The sequence below is a fragment of the Polistes dominula genome, unplaced genomic scaffold (assembly GCF_049000335.1).
Source record: "Polistes dominula isolate Pdom_NZ unplaced genomic scaffold, Pdom_raw_medaka contig_31, whole genome shotgun sequence".
NCBI lineage: Eukaryota > Metazoa > Arthropoda > Insecta > Hymenoptera > Vespidae > Polistes > Polistes dominula.
Window position 1 is genome coordinate 3,392,679 of NW_028300925.1, and position 21,791 is coordinate 3,414,469.

Here is a 21,791-nt window from a genome sequence, read left to right on the forward strand (position 1 = left end):
TAAACTATATATATATACGTATAACAACACATAGAAACCGTCTGTCGAAAAGGTATATAGGTAACTTTAATTAACCGTGACCAATTACCTCTAATCGCGATGCGTTACACGTTCGATCAGGTACGTAACTAGATCGACCCCGAAACTTTAGATCCTAGAAAAGACCAATTTTATTGTTCAATTCAACAATACGATCGGAACCTCATTCGGAAATGACATTCGTTCTTTGAATCCTATCTTCTTCCCTCCCCCCCCCTCTTCGTCTCGTCTCTCGTGTCTCTCTCTCTCTCTCTCTTTTTCTATAGAACACAATTTTATTTTCGTTTCGCTCGTTCCGCGAACGTAGATCCCAAGTTGTTCGCTCGCTGACATGCTAGCTTGCTAGAGGTTGGTTGGTTGGTTGGTTGGTTGGTTGGTTGCTTGTTTGTTTGTTTGTTTGCTTTCTTTCTTGCTTACGCTATGGTAGTATCCGAGCCCTGGCCCCCCCGGCCCCCTAAGAGTTCAACGAAATCGATTAACTCGCTATCTTTTCTGTCCTCCCATTCCAGAAAGTGCCCCTGTCCCTGCCACCACTGCACCGAACTCCATCCGACGGACATTCAACTCAGGTTAGAATCACGCAAGAACGGACTCCTTTTCCAGGCTGTCGATTTCTCGTAGCTGTAGTTTTCGTCATTTACTTTCTTTCTTTATTTTCTTTTTTTTCTTTTTCTACATTTCAATCTATGTGTATCATTCTCTTCTTTTTTTTATCTCTTTATCCATCTACCTTTATCTATCTGTCTATCTATCTATTTGTCTATATATCTTTATACGGTTTTTCTCTGTATCGTCTAGTTGCTCGTTAATGGTTATATATATACTTATATGTATGTATATAAAATACGCTTTCGCATACATAGATATATAAATCAACACGCATAACGCTTTATTCATTCTTTTGTAAATATCATTTGATAAAAGAGCTCTCGTGGAATGTTATGGGGTAAGAGCGATTTATTTGTGAAAATGAAATGAAATCGTAGAATTAAAATCGATCCTTATTGGATATTCCATTCAATTAATTAATCCCAATAATAGTTTTTAAAAATATTTAACAAGTTTCGAGAGAATGAGACGAGTGCATAGTATCAATAGTAGGATAATTAATAATTATAAAAATGTGCGCCTGTACGTATGCAATCCTCCAGACACACTTGAAAATACTGCTTGCGAATGCCATCTACTGGGACGGAATTATTTTTCTGCCCGTAAGATAGACAACCCGTAATACACGCGTGTATAAACAGTTTGAAGTGAACAAAAATTTCGTCCCAACAGGTGCACGCAAAGTGTGTCTAGAGGGTTGCATTCGTACAGGCGCACATTTTTATATAATTATTAGTAATATTATATAATAAATTATCCTACTTGAAACTTGTTTTTTTTGTTATACTCGTAAAACAATGAGTCATATAAAAAAAGAGTTTAATAGGGCAACAAATAATAAATACACGTAAAAGAATAATATTTAATGAGGGAACAACAATCTCTTGACTGTGTATTGCAGCTGCTCAAGCAAAGATTCTGGGACAGGAGGATGTCTACGTGAAGAAGGGTAGTACGATAAGCCTCACGTGCACCGTTAATGTGCAAAGTACACCCCCAAGCAGCGTTGCGTGGCGTCACGGTGGAGCCGTTGTGGATTTCGACAGTCCCAGGTATTACAAATCCGTTGAAATTAGTTGTAAACTATTATAACGTGTGATAACTTTTCTTATTACATAGAAAAAAATAAATATGAGAATAAATTTTTATAACATATGTTTATCCTCGTTCATTTAAAAAAAAATAATAATAATATCCTCCTCGTTAACATATACAAAAAAACGAGGGAGAGAGAGAGAGTGTGTGTGTGTGTAAGCAAAAAAAGAGAGGTGAACGTAAAAAAAAAAAAAAAAGGTTTAATTCAAAGTGACCAATTACGTGAGCTCACGAAAAGTATCAAAGTATCTTTGTTAATTCAGCTTTCACCACAGGGGCGGGATATCCTTGGAGACCGAGAAAACTGAAAGCGGCACGACCAGCAGACTTCTCGTAACACAGGCCAGATTGACCGACAGTGGAAATTACACGTGCACTCCTAGCAACGCGAATCCTGCTAGCGTTATGGTACACGTTCTCAACGGTAAGCTACCATCTTTTTTTTTAATATACTATATACATATACGTATACATATATATACTCTTTTATCTTTTCATTACATGTATATATATCTACGTATAGAAAAGAAAAAGGAATTAATCTCGAATACATATATGCATACCTTATATATCTAAAGGTATTTTTAATAAATAATGGAGAAAGAGAGAAAGAGAGAGAGAGAAAGAGAGAGGACAATCTATTCATTTTGTTTGATTATGTTCTTAAGTACGAACAACTTGGTACGTCGAGTATACATTTTTAAAAGTTATGTAGCAGTTCCATTTAATCTCAACATATTACTGATACGCACATTCAAGAACGTTAAATGAAAAACAGCGGATAAGGGGGAGAAAAGAAAGAAGGTAGGACTTGGAAAGTAGAAAGACCCATAGAGAAAAGAATGAAAGACATAATATGGTTCAAACGCAAAGTCCACCTCCGTCATTATGGGTCTTCCCTTCCCTTCCCTTCCCTTCCCTTTCTCTCTCTCTCTCTCTCTCTCTCTTTGCATTTTCTCGTTTATCCACATTTATTTTCATCGTCACATCGTTTAAATGTTTTCCCTATTGAAAATGTCTTTCAAATCCAACGAGCATGAAACTGTAAATATTTATTTTTTTTATTTTGTTTCGAGCAAATTAATGCTCCGGATGTTGCTTGACAAAAGAGAAACGCAACAGGATACACGACGACTCATCCGTAATAATAGTAGCATCATTAAGGTTCGATAAACTCGGAAGGGGAAAAAATGCGAGTACCGCGCCAAAGGGAATTTCATTTCCGCGCGTTTTACTATAGCGTGTTGGACTAAGAATCTTTTTCAAAAGAAACCTAGAGAAAGAGAGAGAGAGAGAGAGAGAAATAAATAAATAATGATTTAGAAAACTATCAAAGACAAAACAATTTTCACCTACTTTTTGTTTCGAAATTTATTACGTATTTATTCTCATCGAAATTTTGATTTATAATCAAAACAAATTTATCATTCGATAAATAACACTAAGTTCCTACAAAACAGTAGCAATCTTGAAAAAAATAATGAAAAGTAAAAAACAGGGATGACGAAGTAAGAAACCTGGGTAGGAGAGTTTTCTTCTTCCTGTAAAACGAAACTTTGATGATCTTTCACGAGTAGGACAATTTGAAAGTTGAAGAAGAGCAAGTTTCTCTCTTTAATCTCGACGATTATTCGACAAATTCTCTCTCTCTCTCTCTCCCTCACTCCCTCTCTCTGTATAACAATCGAGTGATATGAGAACTGTAGGTCTCTTCAAGTGGGGATGAAAGTTTCCCGTAGGAAGGGGTCCTAGCAAGTTGTTAACGTGCCTCGAAGTATGACAATTCAAAAGTAAAGCTATAGCTTGACCGACGACCGTTTGGTGGTTGTTCATTCATCAAGCATTGAAATTTCCATGGTTGGTGTTACGTTTTGACGTGGCCTTATATTATTTGGGGGTCCGTATTATTGGGTCAGAGCCAAGTTATTTCGGCTTGGAGAACTCTCGTGGCGATAACACGAGCAATATCTTGTTCGGCAAGTTCGACATTCCGGCCTGTCGATCGGACACGGCTCGTTTGCCAAGAACATGAGCTGATGTTACGCTAGGGAGAAGATCTCTCTACCGATAAGAAGAAGAAGAAGAAGAAGAACAAGGGGAGAGAAAGAGAACTGTTTCTCGCTTGAACGAAGATACTACGCGTACAATGAGGGGTGGTATTTCTTGATAGTAATCTCAATAAGGGTGAAATAGTAATCTTGTGTCAAATAATTTTCAATCATTCAACAAAATTCGTGTGGTTAGATCCATTGAAAACAATTTCAATGGATAATATTATAAATTATATCGTATTAATTGAATATTTAATCCTAATTATAATTGTTTTCCATAATTTACTCTCGGTTAATAAGAAAAAAGAAGGAAACATTATTTACGTAGAAAGTACTCTCTGTATATTGCACGGTATATTCCGTTGGACGATATTGCTTTTCACAGTATAAAGCAATTGTTCTACTAATTGCAACATAATACCTTCTCATTAGATCTATTTTCTATGAACGGACGGGAAAGATCACGTAAGCTAACACGTGATATACCCTACCCTACCCTACCCTACCCTCCCCTCCTCCCCTCCTCCTCGCCCAATGAAATACCACTGCATATCGCTGCGTGCGTATTGCATGCCTCGATGGAAGTTAATGCACGGCAGTTCGTCTGCATAATTAATTCACAGGTAACACCGTTCACCCAAATCGTCTAAACGACCTCGACCGTACGCACGTATACCCACGCATTCATGCATTCACGCACTCACGCACTCACGCACGTACGTACCTACGCCTACCATCAACAAAACAACCAACCGAACCGACCGATCAACCGATCCTCTCTCTTCTCTACCTCGAACCACGGTATTGGTCATCTGTGTTATTTCAAACACAGCTGATTACTCCACGAAATTGACCGCAAATTTCGATTATTTCGCGATAAACTTTGGTTTATACGAGAGCCACCAACAGCTCTTGCACGTTTCTACCTATTAATGCAATTACTGAAAATCCTACCCCCGCCTATTGGTTTTAGTTTGCTTTCGTTACAAACCTTTTTGCTTGGTACTCACCATTTTTTCCAGACACCGACCAGATTTTGTCGGAATAAGCCCCACCGGTAGTTAGGACAATTTCATTTCAATCGTTAACCCGATAACCAACAACCGTGTTATTTTCAAACAACGTAATCTGATCGATGCAATTTTTATCGATCTTGTTTACGATTATACAATTACTTTCTCTCACTCTTTCTCTATCTGTCTGTTCATTTCTACAATTTTTGTGTCAATACTTTCAGCTTAACGTACACCTGTACCATCAACGTTTGCAAATGTTTATTTGATCAAATTGACGAAATTTTCTCAAATGTTCAAACTGTCTATTTAATATTTAACTAATAAGAGAAAAATTGAAATAAATAGTGTGTTGTTTTTTCGATGATGTTTCAGGGGAACATCCAGCAGCCATGCAACACGGTGGTAGTTGTGGCATATTCTGTTCCGTACCGATCATCCTTCTCACCGGTTCTACTCTTCTGATCTCAAACCTGTTAAGGTGAGCGGTCCCTTCTTGTGTGAAACATCGAAGCTAAACAAGATTATTAGATATTAGAAAAACATGAAGAATCGTCCTAAATGAAAATAATACACACAAAAAAAACTACAAACAATATATAAGGAAAAATACTACGACAGTTATAAATCGATATCGAATAATGATGAAGAAGAAAACCAAAAAAATAAAATACAAATAATCAAAATAACCAATACGAACGAGTGATTTTCGATGATAACGCAAAAAAAAAGGATACTTACGTAATTTTACAGATAAAAAAACAAATGTAATATTTGTCTGACCTAGGACGAAGCCTAAAAACGAAAACGAATTTTTCGCGAGGCTAATTCTAAAAAAAAAAAAATAAAAAACAACCTAATTTCTCGACAAACGAGATCTCGTAACTGCCTGTATGTGTGTTAAAAAATAAAAAATAAAAATAAAAAAAAGGAAATATATCAAAGATATTTCCTTTTTAAACCATTCATCTATTAAAAAAAAAAAAAACCAAAACCCCTTCATCATCGAATCAATTCCAATAAACTCGAAAGGAAGAATAATAAATGAATGATTCATTCAAGAATCGTGTGGTGTGTTTCTAATTTTTAATCATCGTCAAGATGAATCGAGATAATATTATAATCGGCGCGTAACCTATTTAAAATAAAATAAAATTAAAAAAAAAAAACAAATCTATAGATAGTGAGATAAGTTAACATTTGTATATATAAAAGCGGATGTTTGGATGTTGTTATGGTTCGACGTAACCTCGATGTACAGACTAAGGCGTTTATATATAATTATACATACTAAATATATATATAAATATATAAATAAATAAATAAATATAAATTATAAATAAATAATATCCGCGAAAAGAAGGAATGTTTGGTTCCATAACGTTAAGTTCGAAACTAGCGTTGTATATAAACTTATATATCCTGATCGATCACATTATCGTAATTGCTCATCGCTTATTGCAAAATTATAGTTAAAAGTAAGACAACAAAATTCATACTCGACGATTTTCTCTAATTGTTTTTTTTTCTTTTCTTTTCACTTTCGATGAAAACAATTCTATAATTTTTTGTTATTATTCATGCACGTTTGCCTAACTATTTGTATACAACGATTGTTTTATTCCACTATTCCTAAATTGTTTAACACGTTCGTCGCCCAGCCCAACCCGTTTCGGTTGAGTTTCTCACCAGGCCCAAAATTCAACTGTCGGCAGGCCTACGTAACGTAAAGAAGCGATTAGTAGAAATATCAACAATGCGACCCAAGTATTATGGTTATATTATATTACTAGGAATGTCCCACCACGCGTTGCTGTGGCTCACAATCAGCAACGAATTACCTTATACCGCCATCTGTTAAAATGATATAAACTATCCTATCTTTCAAGTTAGATAAAACTGCATACAGTGTGCAAAATTTGATTAAAATCGGTTCAGTAGTTTAGGAGTCCATTGCGGACAAACAACGTGACACGTAATTTCTATATATTAAGATTATATTTTATTTACCGAAAATAATTTTCTTTCGAAATGGAAAATGTGATAAGTTTTTTCAACTAAAAATACTATAACTTCAACAAAAAGAGTATCACCGTATATGGTGATGAGGCCCCCAGGGAAGCATACTCGTCACCGTACATGATGACATGGCGACGAATGTGTTAACTTTAAAATTTGTAATACGATATAAGATTGCTGGTTGTGTTGTCTCGTCTCTCTCTCTCTCTCTCTCTCTCTCTCTCTCTCTCTCTCATAATTTGACATATCTCTTCTCTCGTTAAGAACAACGGGCCTTCTCGATACGTGGGTTTAATTACATCGTTTAATTAATAAATGTCGAGTTTAAAATAATAGAAAATAATGAAAACGGTTTTGAGTTAGTTCTTCACAATTTTTGTTTTATTATATTTTCTTTCTCTTTTTTTTTTTTGGTTTCTTTATTTTCCACGTTCCTGGAATAAAACGCGTACGGCGCCCTGTGCCCTCTCGAGAGTCAAATTTCCGAAATCGAATGCGCGCTCGTTCGAGAACTAGATAATCGAATACGTAAAACACGTAACGTTAAAAGATAGAATTTAATTATTTGACTAATAGCATATTTCATTAGATATTAACGATTATAAACAAAAAAATAAAATAAAATAAAATAACAAGAACAAGACATCAAATAAAAAAAAATACAAATCATTAACAAGAACAACAAGAACAACAAGAACAAGAACAACAACAACAACAAGGACTATCGTAAGGCCTAGAATCATAAGACTACTTTACCTTTAAAAGTTATATAAATTTTTTATAACATTGTATCCCGAAAAATTAGAGAACGATGAAAAATAAAATAATGATGCGAGAACGTAACACGAGGATCGTAAAGGTGTGAATGAAAAAAACCAAAAAAATTACCAAAAAAAAAAAACATCGGATCGTGAGATCTATTTAATATTAGTTCGTTGTATAGTTTATGAAAAAAAAAGATATAATAATAATAAAAAAAAAAAAGAAAAAAAAACAAATGGAAAAATTTACGTCGTTGTGAAAGGACAATATCTTTAGAACCAAAAAGAAAAATGAAAAAGGGGGAAAGAAAAAATAAAAGAAAATCAAAAACACAGGGAAGAAAAACTTCAAATCTTACGAACGATATCGAACGTGAACTGCGATTGATTGATTGATTGATTGATTAATTGATTGATTGATTGACTGATTGATTGATTGATTTGTTGATTGCAGTATGGTGTGATATATTATAGCGCTTTTTGGATTTTCTAATTAAATGATATTTACAAAATTAATATTGAATGAGATTCAATTTGTTTCGAGTTGAAAGAGTTAGACATTTAAAAAAAAATGAACAAAAAATAAGCGGAAATAACGTTATGCTATTGGACGTTGCGTGATTATTATAGAATAATGTGTGTTGCGCGAAAGAAAATTTATTATGAACGAGATTGTTCGTTTATTTGTTAATAATTATGAAGGGTAGAGGTAAGAAGTAACATCTCTGTATATGAAAAGTGTCCGTCGAAATGCATTCAATTAGGGTGGCGCCACAGTTCGCAGAGTGTCAATTTTAAAGGAAGCGCCAAATATTATTTAGAGTAGGATTGAGAAATAAACAAGGAACACAAATTTCACAACACAACATTTGACCCATAACTGTTTTTTGTTATTCGCATACTTTTATCGTAAAATTAAATGATAAAAAAATCAATAAACGTACTGTTCACAGTTCATGAAATAAAATCACTTTAGCTACCACGTTTTCTCATAATAATTCTTTAAGGTTATATTTACTACATTACTTTTGTACTACGCAAGCAGTTGAAATTTTCAATAATTAACTACTTTAGCTGACAATAATATTACATTTTTTAACTCGGCATACTTTAATTCGTTTACAATTGCTACATTCATACCATACCTTCTGTCTACACCAGCGCCATTCTGGAAGGTTTTTGAACTGTTATTAATAGCATACGCTGAACACTTTTTCACATTTTCTCCCATAAGAGATGTTACTCCTTACCTTTACCCTCCATATTAATAATGTCTTGTTAAAGAAAGAAAGGAAAAGAAAAGAAAAAAATAAGACAACGAAGATTATTTCGTTCGAATTGCGCGCGAGGGTTGGTTTCTCATTCTTCAAAATTTCATTCCTTGAGATTTTGTATTATTTTTTATTCTATTTTTTTTTCTAACGATTCACGATAGCAGTGAAATGCGTGGGAAGGGAAAAACATTATTTTCGCGCACGAAATAATGATACGATTGGACGAATGAACGACGAAAGATATCGGAGAGATGAAATAAATAAATAATAAAATAAAATAAAACACACTTACACACTTACACTCACACACAAACGTGCAAACAATTATAGCTCTCAATTGTGACACCTAGCTCATTGATATCTGCGACTCGTATCCTTACCGAAAAAAAATAAATAAATAAATAAAAAATATTGTACACTAATTTAAGAATAAGTCCTAGAAAGAAAAAAAAACATTGTATATATTAAAAAAAAAAAAAAAAAACATTCATAATCGACACACACTGTATCATGTTATACGCGAAAAGAAGTCGACGTAAATTTAAAAAAAAAAAAACCCAAAAAAAAAATAAAAAATAAAATAAAAGACAATTATGCGAAAACTCGAGAAGCAGCGAAAAAACGCGCGTGCATGCGAAGTGTGGAATATGAATGATGAGAAAAAAGACGAAGAAAGAAAATGATGATGAAGAAGAAGAAGAATAATAAACATTTAATTAAAAAAAAAAAATGAAAAATAATTAGATGAAAAAAAATACGAGGGGGACAGAAATATAATGTGCGGTGAGGAATATTATACTGTATAAAAAAAAAAAAGGAATAAAATAAAACAACCAAAAAAAAAAAAGTAATCATTGACGTGGAAACTGTTTGAATAAATGTAATGATTATAAAAAAGTGAATTTCATTTCTTTCTTCTCTACCATACCTGTTACCTTTTTTTCTTCCTTTTTTTTTTTAATTACACACCTTTCCCATTTCTCTCTGACAATTTTCTATTTTTCCTTTCCCCATATATATATCTCTGTTTTACTCTCTGTCTGTCTGTCTGTCTATCTCACTAAAACTCTTTCGATTTCCACAAAATCGTGGCAAAGTTGCACGTGGAATATATGCGCGTTTGTGCTTTGTGAACAAGTCCGATATTTCACGAAATTCGAGTCCTGTCGTGTCTCGATTTGTTCGCTGACTGATTCTCTCTCTCTCTCTCCTTCCTCTCTCTTGGTTAATTGTCACATCGATGAAGTTCGAAACACGTGTATACAGAATAGATAGTCGTGCGATCCAGCACGCACGTTTCACGTGCCACAGCATAGATAGGCAATGGCCTCGGCATTCTGTGCGTTTCAAACTAAATACAAAGCGCTAACCTCTGACAACTGAAAAACAATACCCAATATACAGGTAACCGGAGTATAAAACGAGAAAAGGATAGTAACTAATAAATAGAATATGTTATACATACAACCCCATTTCTCCTATAAACCCCTTCCGAACAATTCAATCTATTAATCGGTACAATTTGTTGATCAATATTGTGTTAACAATTTTAGAAAATGTTTACAAACAGAAATAAAAATCATACACCGAAAAGAATCTACAATAAAAATGTAAAAAGCTTTTTAAAATATCATTTACCAAAATGTAAGTAATTAAATATGTTTTGCATATGTAGTATTATATGCAACACACACACACACATCTGTCTCATCACTTTGTTCACCACCACCATCTATGGATAACAATGAATCGTTGTCAAACGTCATAATCACGATGAAAATCACGAAGCATTGTCTATTCGTTACAATGCGGAAACAACCCCTTCCCCCTCCCCTCCCTCCCCCCAATACACACACAGAATCGTATACGTTAAATAATGAAAGACGAGTAGTATTTCGAACAGGGAGTTATTGTTGCTTTTAGTTCTGAATTCATGATTCATTTTTTTTCTTCCCCCCTTTCAACGCAAACACTAGATAGCGCGATTAACAAACACCACCGGGGTGGAATTGTTTTTTTTTTTTTTTTCCTTTAAATGTACACAAGCTTTTATACATTTGCCGTGTCTTGTTTTCATTATTGTACCGCGTACTTGAAATAAACAAACAAACAAAAACAAAACAAAAAAGGAAGAATACAAAACGACCAAAACCAAAAAATCTGTACGTCGATTTTTGGTGAGTGCATTTTTATAAAGAATGCAAGTACTAATACTACCACTCGTATTATACGATAGTAATCTCTCTTTATCTCTCTCTCTCTCTCTCTCTATCTCTCTCTCTCTCGCTCTCTACAGTGATTATATCGTCGATCAAAATCCACAATTTATAATACAACACTTCACTCTATTTTACTCACCGGATTAACAAGTGATGACCACGATGATGAAACAAAAATTGAAAGCATCCGAAAATTGGCTCTTTTTTTTAATTGGAGATATTCCTTTTCCTTTTTATCCTCTCTCTCTCTGTCTAACTTTCATACAAAAAAAAAGAAAAACGTCAACGTTAGAAACAAAACGTTAGAATCTCAGGCAAAAGAAAAGGAAATGGAAAGCAAGAAGAAGGGTGAGTTGGGGAGGTGTGTTTGGTTGGTGGAATCCTAGGAAGTAGTAGATAACGATCGGCGAACAAAATCGCGCGCGATCGAACAGGGTAGTGGATAGGGGGCCTGAGGGGGGAAGGGTTTCTCGTGCGACCGATAAAGTATCAGCCGTCTATCCGGTCGTGTTTGTCGATATTTTATCGGTTTAATTGTTTTTCGATAGCCAAGAGCCATTGGAGCTTTTCACGGTGCTGCTACGGTTGAAAGGGGTCAGCGAACCAGTCATGGGGGGTGAGAGAGAGAGAGAGAAAGAGAGGACCAACCCCTAGAAACCTCTCGCGAGAGGGGTCACAAGAGAAGGGGAGAATTGAACATGGATAGTGTAGACGAACGAACGAACGAACGAACGAACGAGAGAAAGAGAGAGAGAGAGAGAGTGAGAGAGAGTAGTTACTAGCGCGTTCGGTGCTTCGGCTATTCGTTACAACGAAATTGAATCGCACGTTAACGGGGCAAGATGGCAAACACTTTATTGGCAAAACAATTTTTTTTTTTTTTACTCTTTTTTTTCCTAAACCTCCACCACCCCTCATTCTCCTACCCTTCCTCAACATAGCGGTGGAAAACAGCCAGTCTAAATTAGTCGGCACCCGATCGTCACGGATACCCCAAAATTTGTCCTCGAACAACTACCCCTAGCTTAAAACTACCTTGCGTAAAACAAAAAACAAAAAAAAATAAAAAAACCTCCCCATCGCGTTGAAACGATCACTTTTTTCCTTTTTTTTTTGTTTTTTGTTTTTTAGACATAACATATACACGGTTACACGCGATGTGTACGAGCAACATACGCGAATCTCGTACGCGTACGGATGAAGTTTCAAGGTAAAAATCCCCCTAACTGTCCAATTCTCTCTCTCTCTCTCCATAAAATTTGATCCTTTCTTTTGGCAACCATAAAAAAAAAACATGAAATAATAAAAAAAGAGCGTAGAAACGATTCGATTTTTAGGACAAATTCAAAAATATTTACTCGCTAGTACTACTCGGCCCCAGTTTTTTTGTTATTTTTTTCGTAAAATTGAGCACGCACGAAATACCGATAATCCTGTAATAAGTTGATCTTTAATTCGAACTTTGGCAACGAGAGAATGTAAAAGAGATAGAGATAGATAGAGAGAGAGAGAAAGATAGAAACGAAAGATAGAAATACGGGGTATGCGTGAAATTTATCGTCGCTATACGTGGCCACTAACGAATGTGTCCCAGAAGAGCGAGAAGCAGCTGCCGGACACAATACAGTTTTCCAATTTTCAACTTCCCTCTTTTTCTGTCCGTCTTTCTCTATATCCCCCCTACCCCTCACCCTTTCACCCCGATACTATTTCAGTATCTCTTTTCCTCTCAGAGTAACTAGTACCTCTCTTCGATTGGTGGGGAAAACCTCGTTCGATTCGTGCTGACCCAAACAACGCTGGGACGCATACCCATCCTCCTCCTCCACCTCCTTCTCCACCTCCTCCTCTTCCTTCTATCATCCACCCACTCACCCACCACCATTTATCGTTCGTTACTCGAGCAATCATAAAGCACGTTGATTCACGGTCTCTCATAAATTTAGTGTTATTTTATCCAGCTACCTTAGCACCGCTTAAGTGCCGCCTATCTCTTTCCTCTTTCTACCCAAACCACCCCTTTTTCCCCACCCCGTTCCCACTCCTCTTCTTCATCGTAACCGAATCGCAAACCTAGAACTGTTAATCTCTCACCAAAAAAACTGTCGTATGATAGCTCTGCTCACGTAACAAGCATTTTAATCGATTACAACTACCATTATATACTAGATACTGTTAATAAAGTCGAATAAAAAAAAGTGATAAGCAACGTACGATAAGCAACCTTTTCTTTTTTTAATCCATATATCGAACACTTTTAACTCGTGTTCGATCAGTTCAATTACCAATTTTAGTCTCACCCTCTCATCCAATCTTTTATAAGGTTTTCTACATTTACTTACTTTTTTTTTTATTGTCATCTATAAGTGACAAAAACACGTGACTAATATATTTATGTTATATAACAAATACGTTTATACGATTAGACAAAATTTGGTTAATATTGTGTAATGCATTTTCATGTTTCCATTTCCGTCATCATCGAGCAACATTCAACGCTTGAATCCGTTCGATCGAGGGTCTGGCTGGTTGGTTGGTTGGTTGGTTTGGTTGGTTGGCTGGCATCGTCGCGCATAATCGTGCACCAATTCTGTCCACCACGTCGTAGTCGTCGTCGTCGTAGTCGTCGTCGTAGTCGACGTAGTCATCCTGGCCTACATCGAAAGTTTACGCGAGCGCGTTGTCTTGTTATGCCAACTAAGGGAAAATCGATATGTTTAATGGTAGCGACAAACTGTGTGGTGAACGTTCGTTGTTACACGTACGCTAATTAAAATACGAAAGGATGTGTTACTAGGAGAATAAGAGAAACAAACAAACAGAGACAGATAGACAGACAGACAGGTAGACAGGTAGACAGGTAGAATAGAAAAGGAGAGAGAGAGAGAGAGAGAGAGGGAGAAAATTGTTAATTTCATCATGTAGTAACAATGTTAAATTGAATGATACTTTCAATTCGATATAAATATATAAAAACGAATAAAGTTAATATTTAACACGTTCGTCGCCCAGTCCGTTTCGGTTGTTTCTCGCCAGGCCCAAAATTCGACTGTCGGCGCGCCGTAACGTAAAAAAAGAACAATAAGTAGAAATATCAACAATGCGACCCTATTATTACGGTTTTATTATATTATTTTATTTTATTTACCGAAAATAATAAAATATAAAAATATTGTTTATTTACCGAAAATAATTTTCTTTCGAAATGGGAAATGTGATGAGTTTTTCCAACTAAAAATACTATAACTTCAACAAAAAGAGTATCACCGTATATGGTGACGGAGCCCCCGGGAAAGCATGCCCGTCACCGGTATACGGTGACACGGCGACGAACCTGTTAATACAATAAAATACATGTTGAATGAAACCATGTAACCCAAAGTTCATTATACCTTCCCATCATTATTTTAAAATAATTTCATATTGAAATATGTTAAACAACCATTATGTTGTTCCAGTACCGTACCAAGATTTTATATAGCAAAACCGTCTTGTAGAAATGTATATATATATAGTTAAAAAAAAAAAAAATAACAGGGAAAGAGAAGAAAGAGGGAAAGAGAAGAAAAACTCGATTGAGATAGGAGAAGATCCTTTTCAGGACAAAATTGCCGGAGCGCCCTCGTGAATTTTATATTCAGAACATTACCATGCCCTGAATTATTTTTCAAGTTTTGGACAAGAGCAACGAACGGGGGAGGGAGGGGGGAGTAGCAAAGGGGTGGTTGGGATAGTAACTCTTTCCGCACGAGGTTGTCTTGTCGTTTTCCTACCCCCGTTTCTCGACCCTCTTTTGGACCAACCGAGTAAACGAGAGAGAAAGAGAAAGAGAGAAAGATAGAGAGAGAGAAAAATTTCACCTTCTATCCTACACGCTGGTAGTATATATCTGTCAGTTCGGTAGACGAACAAGATGGAGTATAAAACTCAAACCAGCGACATTTACGTAACGCTTGTCACGTGCACGCGAAGAAACGAGGGTGAGAAAAATGGTGATGCGTTCATCCCCCTCAGCTTCTACAATCTTCTTTCCTTTTCTATCATCTTCTTCCAAGCACTTGTTCGTCATTCTTCCTCTTTCCTCTCTCCCGCTCTCTTTCTCTCTCTCTTCTTATACTTATTTCCCATACCATCACGATCATCGACTTATTCGACGCGATAATGCGTTTAACTTTCAGGCACGAAACATCTTACCCATCTCTTACCATTTGCCTTTCGCATTTTATATATATATATACCCACATCTCTCTGTTGAGTGCTGAACTATTTAAAGGTACTAGGAATGTATTATAATAATAATAATAATAATAATAATAATAATAATGAAAATAAGTATACACGACGAATAAAAATGTGTTCGTATTTACTAATCCATTTTTTTTTACGTGCGACATATATCTAATATCCATTCGATTAATTCTAAATTATTATTTAATAATTCAAAATAAAATTAAATTTCATAAAATACTATGACCCTGATACATATGTGTGTGCGTGTTCCTTGATGACTTATTTCTATTAAAAAGAAAGAAATATATATATATATATATATATATATATATATATATATATATATATATATATATATATATATATATAACTAAACTAATCTAAAACTACAAGCTTAATTAATCTTAAATTAACTTAAGACTAAGATTTTTTACCTCCCCTAATGACGGGGGGAAGGGGAGGGAGGGAGGGAGGTAAAAGATTAATGTAAAGCATTTGAGATCAGCTAGCAGGATTTTTTTTTTGTTCTCGGTGATATAAAACGACGTTGAATCTTCCGTTACAATTCGCACGTTTGGCCCCTTTCTTTTGCACGAAACATTTTTCATTATACACATATATATATATATATATTTGGAAATTTGTGTGGTGTATGAATCAAAAAGTATAATTATACGCGTCGTACGAAACTAAAAGACAAAAAGAAGAAACGAATGAATTAAAAAAAAAAGGAAAAAAAAAGGAAAATATAAATGGCCGGACCAGGGTAGTACTACGATACACGATATCAAATTACTTCCGCATCCTTTGACGCATCTTGCTCACTTTAATCTTACCGGTCCTAAAAGCGTCATTTAAAGAGATGCTATCGTGTGCTTGCAACTGCGAAAGAAAAAGAGAGACAGAGAGAGACAGAGAGAGAGAGAGAGAGACAGAGAGAGAGCGCAGAACTACCAAAGGACACCCTTGTCCCACTCCAAAATGGCTTAGCGCGTCCTGAACGAAATGAGAACTATCGCAACTACTACCTAGTGCTTTCTAAATTATTTGCGAAGAAGAAAAAAGTTAACGATGAAAAAGATTTAATGCGAACCGTGCTTATATGTGTGTTAGTCTTTTTTCTCTATAACCCCTCTCTCTCTCTCTCTCTCTCTCTCTCTCTCTCTCTCTCTTCTCTTTCTCTCTCTCTCTCTATTACTCTTTGCATCTTCCTCCCACGTTACCCTCAACCATCACTTCAACATTTTTATCGTCATTTCGTTCTTATTAAAAAGTCCTCGGTCTATTTATTCGATCAAATGTCCCGAACCTTTTGACCATTGCCCCGACCACCGTTAATTTCTTTTTCAATGTAAAAAGGTAAAAGGTCTTCTTAAACTTACGGCTAATTAAATTAACGATAAAAACTTTATCTAACCATAAACGATTATGAAACAACTTCTTTTAATTGATGTAAAACGAAAGAGAAGTAAATGAACCAAAAATAATAAATTAAATAAATGATAAAGTAATATATAAGCGCGTTATGCATGTTGTAGGATCTTAGACGCGTGTTTTTTGTGAGTGTGTACACTTGTATTATTATTATTATTAATTGGCATTAGGAACTCGAAAGTTCATTGCCGCAAATACCAAATTCCGTCCCTGAGCACGATCCTTCCACATTCGCAGTCTTCGTATCCTATTTCTTTCAGGTCCCATCTAATATTATCCTCCCATCTACGTCTCGGTCTACCCAGTGGTCTTTTCCCGTTTGGTATACCGACCAATATTTTGTGCGCCATTCGATCCTCCCCCATGCGTCCCACGTGACCAGCCCATCTTAATTGGCGTGATTTTACGACGTTGACAATGTCCGGTTTTGCTGTACAATCGATGTACTTCAACGTTATGGAGTTTTCTCCATTCACCCGTTTCCTCATCGCGTTTTGCACCGAACAATTTACGAAGAACTTTCTTTTCGAAAACCTTACATTTCTTTTCATCCCGTAACGTAAGCGACCACGATTAGCAACCATAAAGGACTACCGGCAGGATGATTGTCCTGTATATCCTGATTTTTAATCGTCTAGACAACAACCGCGAGCTGAGTAATTTGTTAATCGAATAGAAACATGAATTGCCTAGATTGATTATTTTCTTAAGTTCTTCGTTAATTTCGTTCGTCTGGTTTATGATCGATCCTAAATATATACCTAAAGTTGCTGACCCATTCAAAAGTTTTATCCCGGACGACCAAAGTTCCAGGTACTAGGCCTATTCTGAACTCTATCGGTTACCATATGTTTGGTTTTTTGCGGCCCCAGTTCTTTTGTATTAATTAATGACTCTTTGTCCCTTAATAAAGCAATATCGATGTACACTTGTATTATATATATATATATATATATATATATATATATATATATATATATATATATATATATATATATATATATATAATATATAATAAAATGTGCAAAAGTAATGCAACGATAATGTCGATGCTACGTCGTTGATAATAAATTAGTAGAACGCTAGATGTATCGCAATTTTGTTATGAAGAATAAAAAATTGTGTACATAAATTATTGGCTTAAACGTGAACGACAAGAAGCTCTTATTTTCTACGTAGGACAACATTTTAAGATATCGTCGTCCCTGATAAAAAAAAAAAAAAAATAACAAAAAATGTTTTACGAGACTCGTTAAACGCTAAACTACTCTATCTTTTTTGTTTTCTCTCTTTAAAATTTGTACTTGTTTGGTTAACGTCTTTTCATCTTTTTTTTTTTTTTTTTATTTTTCTTTCCCTTATTCTTTTCATCTTTTTTTTTTTTTTTAAGGTACTCCTGACTTCCATGAAAATAATAATAATAATAATAATAATAAAAAAATATCGAAGAAACTTAGAGAAAAGAAAAAAAGGTTATAAAGATATTATAACGAATAATAAGGGTAATACTTTTGAACGTGTTCTGACTCATCGCGGTAAAGTTTGGCCATTTCATTCATGCCAGTATTAGGTACCACGACAACGGAAGTAGAAACCCGGACCAGCGGCTGACGTCATTTCCGGAAGAAACGTATCCGGCGTCACGTTGCATGGCTTCCGTACGTTCTCCTGAAACAAAAAGAAAATAACATCGTTACTTCTATCTATGTATATATGTATGTATACATATATATATGTATGTAATGATACTACTCTTGACTAGGTTATTCGTATCAACGTTCCTCTCTTGGGCTGAGAACTCATTAATAAATGAGTATTTACCAAAAATAAACGAAATCAACGGACAGAACGTTCCAAGTTACATTTCTAAACGCACTTAACTTATTACCGGTTAATTTAAAATTTACCACAGACGATAAATCTCATTTAATACCACACTGTGTACAAGTTCCGTGTACCAGAAAAAAGGGTGGTTGACTCTTTGAACATCGATGTGTATCTCTGTAAACGTTGAAACTCTTCCGTTCTATATATATATATATATATATATATGTTATCATTTTATCTTCATTTTCCTTTCCATTTATTTTCTCGTAAAAGAAATAAATAAAAAAAAACACGAAAGACAAATTTTTAATTTTTCTTCCGTAAAATCACGTAATTATGAAAAATTTCTAAAACTTTGTACGAATGATTCAACGACGAGCACACGATGGTACTTGATGCATAATCTAAACACCTTAAACCCCCCCCCCACTCTCCTCATCGCGCAAACTACTACTACCACTACTACTAATACTACTACTACGTGCTTTTAACATTTTACATTCGAGTAATGGAATATTCTGTTTGCTTTTAAAACGTTTATCTGTGAGAAACTGGGAAAATAAAACTAGCTTAGTTAAATGCAACTTCAAATGTTATGTGACTTTTAGTGGAGTCAAGTGTACTTAAAAAAAAAAGGAACAAAAAAAAATTGTCTCAAATAGTCTAGAAGACAGGTTAATACGTGAAAAAGGAACAAACCAAAAATTACTCCTCGTGTTTAAACATTAACGTAATAAATGACACGTAATAACAAATATTTGTATCAATTTATTCAACTTTATTTTTATTTCCTACCTTTTTCAAACAAATGAACACATTTCTCAATCTTTATTAACTAAATAATTATAATTATTTGAATTTGATCATTTAAGAGAAAATATTGAAAAAGATAAATACGTGTGGTTAACCAAAATGTAAGAAAGTCATTTTGAATCTTGAAAGTATTGATGTATTAGAAACGTTTGAGTTCAGGTATGCGTCTAATAGCAATGACGATGGTTTGGCATTGGTAGGAAAGCCACGTCGTTACCTATACGAATCGTCCAGTCAATAGAGAGGACCCAAAGCTAGTGGGATAATCGCTCTTACGTGTGAATAACGGCCTTTAAAGACGTGCACCGCTCATGGTACCTTGTCCTATGTACTATGTACTATATACCATGTGTATACATACATACATATATATATATGCACCAAATGAAAGAGGATATATAGAGAGGAAGGGCATATGATTGTCGTACGCACGAGTCAAGCGAAGCAGCAGCACGTGCACGTGCACGTAAATTCGTAGATGTTCGTGTGTGTGAGTGTGGGTGTAAAGCATGCGACGTGCCCTTCGCATTGCTAGAGTAAGCTTCAGTAAAGTGTTCGATGAATCAAATAGGAGTATAAGGGTGAGAGAGTAAGGGTTAAATCCTTGAAGCACGTTCGATTTGCTACCTGCACTCGGAACACCGATAGTTGGACGATGCGTACCACCCCCTATTGCTTGCGGTTTGCACAATTTAGTCCGCATTTCAAGCTACGGCAAGTCTACTTAACACTTCCAATGCAATCCCATGAAACTCGAAGAATGTCGTTAAATCATTCGTACCATTAATTTTCTCTCACGATATTATTACTACCACATTTACAAAGATTTATTATTACAAATCATCGACTATCATCTTCATTAAATTACTATCTCTATTTACAAGAATATACTACAAGTTGTTTCTATTTGTATCATTTTTTATACAAATTTGTTTCATTCTTTCATATAATCAATTTTAACATTAAACTCCTAACGCACGCATGGTCAAATGAATTGGGTCCTGTCATTTTGTAAGATGTGATAATTTGTTAATTTATTTCTAAATAAAATAAAGTATAATATTGTTCATTATCCAATTGGACTAAAATCTCATAGGTTTAATGTTAACAACATAAAAAAAAAAATAGAAAAAGAAAACTTATGGAGTTTTGGAAATCCCATACGCGATTCACTTGACAACGCTCGAGTCATCGACTCAATTTATGACCACTTTAAAGATTTTTAAATATATATATATATATATATACATATATACATAGAATAGAACGAAGTGCACAAGTTCACGAAGAGTTTAATACCTAACAGCTCCCAAGGCCATCGTTCTACCTATCTTCTGACTCAAAGTCAATTTCTCTCTTTCTCTCAGTCTCTTCGTCTTTAACTTTCTTCCTTAGTCTCTACCCCTATCTTCTTCTTCTTCTTCTTCTTGTTCTTCTTCTTATGTTTCTTCCGTGATCACATAATGAAAGACGTTATTAAATTCTACCATCTCAAATAAATCAATGCAGAAAGAAAGAGAAAGAGAAGAGAGAGATGAGAGAGAGAGAGAGAGAGAGAGAGAGAGAGAGAAGAGAGAACAAATTTTCTTCTACGTTTCTCATCACGATTTGATGAGAGAGAGAGAGAGAGAGAGAGAGAGAGAGAGAGAGAGAGAGAGGATCTTTAAACGATTTATCAACCGTTGCGACTTTCTCATTTTCAATCATTCATTTCTCTGACAAAATTTCCGTCCCGCAAAATGACTCTCCTCCCCTCCCCTCCCTTCCATTGCAATTACAAATTAAATTCATCACGTAATAGTACGAAGCAAATGACGAGTAATATTCTGATATTTTACGAACTTAAAAAACTAACAAAAGTTATCGAGTTCTCTTAACGGGTAGTTTTTGTTATTTGTAATAAAAAAAAAAAAAAATTGTAAATTTCTCTCTCATCTCGAATAGAATAACGAAAAGCTGAAAACGTAATATATACAAAATCCAAACTTTTCCTTCGCAATATTATAATAATCCGGTAATCATTGGAAATAAAAGAGGGGGGGAGGGGCGGGAAAGAAAAAGAGAAAAAGAAAAATTAAAAATACTGCAGGGTTCGTGTTCCCCTCATTAAAGACGAGAAATACGATCGACTTTCTATTTGCATTATTTACGTAAAAAAAAAAAAAAAATAAATAAAATAAAAAGATAAAGATAAAGAAAATAAAATAAACAACGAGAGATAAGAGAAAGAGCAAAAAAAAAAAAGAAAAATAAAAAGAAAAATGAAAAGAGAGTGAAAGAGTTAAACTGCTTCGCGTTCAAACGAGTTTTCACAACGAACTGAAAAGAAGAATAAGGTAGAAAGAGAAATACTTTCTTACTTTTATATATATATATATATATATAGATCGTACAAAACGAAATTAAA

At 34.8% G+C, this 21,791-nt stretch overlaps 2 protein-coding genes across 28 annotated transcripts in view; one reads left to right on the forward strand and one right to left on the reverse strand.

The window, feature by feature from the left end:
• The window catches only part of LOC107073907 (lachesin), a 168,922-nt gene extending 159,331 nt beyond the window's left edge, over positions 1-9,591 (forward strand). For 23 of the 26 annotated variants that reach the window (XM_089171008.1, XM_089170995.1, XM_089170992.1 and 20 more), the window contains 4 exons: positions 549-608; positions 1,550-1,700; positions 2,007-2,167; positions 5,183-9,591. In XM_089171008.1, coding sequence (XP_089027134.1) covers positions 549-608; positions 1,550-1,700; positions 2,007-2,167; positions 5,183-5,292 — 482 coding nt within the window. In that variant the 3' untranslated portion in view covers positions 5,293-9,591. The remainder of the gene's footprint in view (positions 1-548; positions 609-1,549; positions 1,701-2,006; positions 2,168-5,182) is intronic. The other 3 variants (XM_015334828.2, XM_015334829.2, XM_015334831.2) reach the window with 3 other exon arrangements.
• Positions 7,216-21,791, reverse strand: part of LOC107073985 (defective proboscis extension response 12) — a 79,499-nt gene continuing 64,923 nt past the window's right edge. For both annotated transcript variants that reach the window (XM_015334985.2, XM_089170986.1), the window contains 2 exons: positions 18,254-18,412; positions 7,216-13,777 (listed from right to left, as the gene is read on the reverse strand). In XM_015334985.2, coding sequence (XP_015190471.2) covers positions 18,300-18,412 — 113 coding nt within the window. In that variant the 3' untranslated portion in view covers positions 7,216-13,777; positions 18,254-18,299. The remainder of the gene's footprint in view (positions 13,778-18,253; positions 18,413-21,791) is intronic.